The sequence below is a fragment of the Arachis ipaensis genome, chromosome B02, assembly GCF_000816755.2.
Source record: "Arachis ipaensis cultivar K30076 chromosome B02, Araip1.1, whole genome shotgun sequence".
Taxonomy (NCBI): Eukaryota; Viridiplantae; Streptophyta; class Magnoliopsida; order Fabales; family Fabaceae; genus Arachis; species Arachis ipaensis.
In genome coordinates, this window is record NC_029786.2 from 56725315 (window position 1) to 56731357 (window position 6043).

Genomic DNA, 6043 nt, shown 5'->3' on the forward strand with positions numbered 1-6043 from the left:
TTTCCTGAATGGCAACTAAATGCTCATCCGGAAAAGTCTCAGAGATCTTAGGAGAGGGGAGGGACGTCTCTTCTACTGGCTCTATCCGGGACAGATGATCAGCCACCTGGTTCTCTGTCCCTTTTCTGTCTCTTATTTCTATATCAAACTCTTGCAGAAGCAACACCCATCTTATGAGCCTGGGTTTTGAATCCTGCTTTGTGAGTAGATATTTGAGAGCAGCATGGTCAGTATACACAATCACCTTTGATCCTACCAAGTATAATCTAAACTTGTCAATGGCATAAACCACTGCAAGTAATTCTTTTTCTATGGTTGTGTAATTTTTCTGGGCATCATTTAAAACGCGGCTAGCATAATAAATGACGTGCAGAAGCTTATCATGCCTCTGCCCCAGCACTGCACCAATGGCGTGATCACTGGCATCACACATTAGCTCAAATGGTAATGTCCAGTCTGGTGCAGAAATAACTGGTGCTGTGACCAGCTTGGCTTTCAGCGTTTCAAACGCCTGCAGACACTCTATGTCAAACACAAATGGTGTGTCAGCAGCTAGCAGATTTTTCAGAGGTTTTGCGATTTTTGAAAAATCCTTTATAAACCTCCTATAGAATCCTGCATGCCCCAGAAAGCTTCTGATTGCCTTAACATTGGCAGGTGGTGGTAATTTTTCAATTAGCTCTATTTTTGCTTGATCCACCTCTATTCCCTTGTTTGAAATTTCATGCCCAAGGACAATCCCTTTAGTCACCATAAAGTGACATTTTTTCCAGTTTAAAACCAGGTTGGTCTCTTGGCATCTTTTCAGAACTAGTTTCAGGTGATTAAGACAGGAGCTGAATGAGTCTCCATATACTGAGAAGTCATCCATGAAGACTTCCAGAAATTTTTCCACCATATCAGAGAAAATAGAGAGCATGCATCTCTGGAAGGTTGCAGGCGCATTACACAGCCCAAATGGCATCCTTCTATAAGCAAACACTCCAGATGGATATGTGAATGCTGTTTTCTCTTGATCCTGAGGATCTACTGCAATCTGGTTATAGCCTGAGTAGCCATCCATAAAGCAGTAATAATCATGACCTGCCAGTCTTTCTAGCATCTGGTCTATGAATGGTAAAGGAAAATGATCCTTTCTGGTGGCTGTATTGAGCCTTCTGTAGTCAATACACATGCGCCACCCTGTAACTATTCTTGTAGGAACGAGTTCATTCTTTTCATTATGAACCACTGTCATGCCTCCCTTTTTGGGGACAACTTAGACAGGGCTCCCCCAGGGGCTGTCAGAAATAGGATAAATAATCCCAGCCTCCAGTAATTTGGTGACCTCTTTCTGCACCACTTCCTTCATGGCTTGATTTAGCCGCCTCTGTGGTTGAACCACTGGTTTAGCATTATCCTCCAATAAGATTTTATGCATGCATCTGGCTGGGCTTATGCCCTTAAGGTCACCTATGGACCACCCAAAAGTTGTCTTGTGTGTCCTTAGTACTTGAATAAGTGCTTCCTCTTCCTGTGGATTTAAAGCAGAGCTTATGATCACTGGAAAAGTGTCACCTTCTCCCAGAAATGCATATTTCAGGGATGGTGGTAATGGTTTGAGCTCGGGTTTATGAGGTTTTTCCTCTTCCAGAGGAAATAGCAATTGAGTGCCAGAATTAGAAGCTGGAGTGATGTTAGATGCCAGCTCCTCATCTGTTCTTGGCGTTTGAACGCCAGAACTGTGCCTCTTTTGGGCGTTCAACGCCAGATCCTTGCTTGTTTCTGGCGTTGAACGCCAGTCTTGAGCATGGTCTGGGTGTTCAGCGCCAGCCTTCCACCCAACTTCTGGCGTTTTAGCGCTAGAATTATTTTTCCCTGGGCTCTTATTGTCCTCAGATGGATTTTGGGTGGTTTGCTCATTTCTTGGTTTCCTGCTGCTTTGAAGTGGGGTAGTTAGTGCTTTCCTAGTTGAACTGCTTAGCATTCTTCTGTTATTTATTTTGACAGCTGCTGCCTTATTTGCTTTAATTGTACTTCCATGTTTATATTAGCCATCCTTGTCTCTTGTAGTTTATCCTTGAATTCAGCTAACTGCTTTGTTAGAAAATCCAATTGCTGATTGAATTCAGCAGCTTGCTCTGCAGGACTGAGTTCAGCAGTTACTGTTTTAGCCTCTTCTTTCATGGAAGGGTCACTGCTTAGGTACAGATGCTGATTCCTAGCAAAAACAGTAATAATCTGTAGATATCCTAATCCACTTCCTTATCATGTACTGTGTCAGCAATTTGTAAAAACTGTGCTAGAAACTCTGTAGGTTATTCCTATGGAAGACCAGAATACTGGCAGCTTTGCTGCACCATGATAATGAGATGAGGATTCAACTCAAAGCTACTGACTCCAATGGAAGGTATGCAGATACTACTCCCATAAGAAGCAGTAGAGGGGTTAGCATATGACCCCAGAGTCCTCCTGGACTGTTCATTTCCACTTAGATCCATGATGGAGAAAGGGAGATGATAAAAAATATTTATTTTTATTTATTTATTTATTTATTTAATTATTTCGAAAATAAAATAAATTATAACAAAATAAATAAAAATAGGTGAAGATTTTCGAAAAAAATGAGGAGAGAGAAAGCGGTTAGGAAGTTTTGAAAAAGATATGATTTGGAAAAGATTTTAAATTTTGAAAAAAAAATCTGAATTTTTTTTAAAACTAATTTTCGAAAATTTGTTTTAAAAATAGAGAGAAAAGATATTTTTGAATTTAGTGAGGAAAGAGAAAAATAATAAAATAGCACAAGATTTAAAATTTTTAGATCTAATGCTCCTAGTTTTCGAAAATTTTGGAGGAAAAACACCAAGGAACACCAAACTTAAAAATTTTAAGATCAAGACACAAGGAAAAATCAAGAACCCTTTGAAGACTCACAAGAACACAAGAACATGAAGAAAGAACACCAAACTTAAAATTTTTAGAAAACCAAACTAAAATTTTCGAAAAACAAAGAAAAATCAACAAGAAAACACCAAACTTAGAGTTTAGCACAAGATTTATTCAAAGAAAAATTATTTTTGAAAAAGATTTTAAAAAATAGGATAGCCAATTACCAAGAACATAAGCACCACGCTCTAACTAATTGAGCTATAAATTTAAAGTATTTTAACAATGTATAAATAATAAAAGACTCTAAACCAAAAAGAAAAATTTTTTCTAATCTAAGCAACAAAATAAACCGTCAGTTGTCCAAACTTAAACAATCCCCGGCAACGGCGCCAAAAACTTGGTGCACGAAAATTACTTCACACTATGTAATTCCGCACAACTAACCAGCAAGTGCACTGGGTCGTCCAAGTAATACCTTACGTGAGTAAGGGTCGATCCCACGGAGATTGTTGGCTTGAAGCAAGCTATGGTTATCTTGCAATTCTTAGTCAGGATATTAATTAGTGGCTATCAATTGACTTGCAAATGAACAAGAGAGCATGAATTAAAGGTTACTTGTTATGCAGTAAATGAGAATATGTTGGAGTTTTGGGAGATGCTTTGCCTTTTGAATCTCTGCTTTCTCTCTATCTTCTTCTTCACGCACGCACGTCCCTCCTATGGCAAGCTGTGTGTTGGAGGATCACCGTTGTCAATGGCTACCATCCTTCCTTTCAGTGAAAATGGTCTAGGTGCGCTGTCATCGCACGGCTAATCATCTGTAGGTTCTCGATCTTACCGGAATAGGATTCGCTATCCTTTTGCGTCTGTCACTACGCCCAGCACTCGCGAGTTTGAAGCTCGTCACAGTCATCCAATCCCAGAATCCTACTAGGAATACCACAGACAAGGTTTAGACTTTCCGGATTCTCAAGGATGCTGCCAATGGATTCTACCTTATACCACGGAGATTCCGATTAAGGAATCTAAGAGATACTCATTCAATCTAATGTAGAACGGAGGTGGTTGTCAGGCACACGTTCATAGGTTGAGAATGGTGATGAGTGTCACGGATCATCACATTCATCATAATAAGGCACAAATGAATATCTTAGATAGGAACAAACATGATTGAATAGAAAACAGAAATACTGGCATTAACTCATCGAGGCACAGCAGAGCTCCTCACCCCCAACAATGGAGTTTAAAGACTCATGCCGTCAAAAGGTACAAAGTTTAGATCTAAAAATGTCATGAGATATAAAATAAATCTCGAAAAGTTGTTTAAATACTAAACTAGTAACCTAGGTTTACAGAAAATGAGTAAACTATAATAGATGGTGCAGAAATCCACTTCTGGGGCCCACTTGGTGTGTGCTGGGGCTGAGACTAAAGCTTCTCACGTGCATAGGGCTGTTTTGGGCATTCAACGCCAGCTTTGGATCCAGTTCTGGCGTTGAACTCCAACTCCTAACTTGTTTCTGGCGCTGGACGCCAGACAGCAGCATGGAACTGGTGTTGAACGCCAGTTTACGTCGTCTATCCTTGAGCAAAGTATGAACTATTATATATTTCTGGAAAGCCCTGGATGTCTACGTTCCAACGCAATTGGAAGCGTGCTATTTGGAGTTCTGTAGCTCCAGAAAATCTACTTTGAGTGCAGGGAGGTCAGAATCCAACAGCATCAGCAGTCCTTTTTCAGCCTGAATCAGATTTTTGCTCAGCTCCCTCGATTTCAGCCAGAAAATCCTGAAATCATAGAAAAACTCACAAACTCATAGTAAAGTCCAGAAATATAAATTTTGCCTAAAAGCTACTGAAAATAAACTAAAAACTAACTAAAACACACTAAAAACTATATGAAATTAACCCCAAAAAGCGTATAAAATATCCGCTCATCAAACCACAACTCATCACTCTAGTTCAGAACAACTGCCAATATGGAGGAAGTGCTACTGAAGATCCAAATCAACATCTCTCTATTTTCTTTAGAATATGTGACACTGTCAAGATCAATGGGGTGCATCCAGACATCTACAGGCTGCTGCTATTTCCCTTCTCTCTAAGGGACAAGGCTACCCAATGGTTGGAAACATTTCCAAAAGAGAGCATCACCAACTGGGATAACTTAGTTAGCAGGTTCCTAGCCAAGTTCTACCCCTCAAAGAATCATCAAGCTCAAAACGGATGTGCAAATGTTCAAACAATTAGAGGGAGAGTCACTATATGAAGCTTGGGAGAGGTATAAGGCATTGATCTAAAGATGCCCTCCAGACATGTTTAGTGAATGGGTGAAGCTCCAAAACTTCTATAAGGGTCTATCCATGAAAGCAAGAAAGGCTTTGGACTACTCTTTAGGAGGGTCCCTTCAGATGATGAAAACTTCACAAGAGGCACATGCTCTCATAGACATGGTGGCCAACAATCAATATTTCTACTCCTCTAAAAGACAAGCAGTCCCAAAGAGAGGTGTCTATGAACTTGAAGGTGTGGATGCCATCTTGGCACAAAACAAGCTAATGCACCAGCAACTTCAACAACAGATAGAGATGATGTCAAAGAGGATGGACGGATTACAATTAGCTGTAGTGAGCACAACCAGCCAACCACCAACTATTTGGGGACAACATGAAGAAAGCTATGAGGTGTGCAACAATGAGCAGCAACTTGAACAAGTCCACTATATGCACAATCCAAGTTCTGGCCAAAATGACTTCCATGGGGACACATACAACCCCTCATGGAAGAACCACCCTAACTTGAGATGGCGAGAAAACCAGAACCAGTGGCAGAGGAACTCTAACCCCAACAATTTTCGAAATACAAGCAATCAGAACCACCATCCCACTAACAACAACCCATATAGAAAACCCCAAAATAATAACCCCACATCCACATACTACCCATAAAACAACCCTTCAAACACCCCTACCAACTTCCACCAATCATCAACATTCCACATTCAACCACAACCACAGCAAGAATCACAAAGAATCTCCAACTTGGAGATGATGATGGAGAAACTTATGAAGAATCAAGAAATGTCCAGTAAGAATTATGAAGCTTCTATGAGGAACCTGGAAAGGCAAATTGGGCAATTGTCTAAGCAACCTATTGAGAGACCAAGCAATACATT

At 40.2% G+C, this 6043-nt stretch overlaps 1 protein-coding gene across 1 annotated transcript; it reads left to right on the top strand.

The window, feature by feature from the left end:
• Positions 5184-5816, top strand: LOC107627271 (putative uncharacterized protein DDB_G0272516). Its single transcript, XM_016330121.1, has one exon. It carries the CDS (start codon positions 5184-5186, stop codon positions 5814-5816), a length of 633 nt encoding a protein of 210 aa, XP_016185607.1.

Excerpts from the sequence above, each read along its gene's own strand:
- LOC107627271 (XM_016330121.1), top strand. The coding sequence starts at position 5,184 with ATGTTTAGTGAATGGGTGAAGCTCCAAAACTTCTATAAGGGTCTATCC.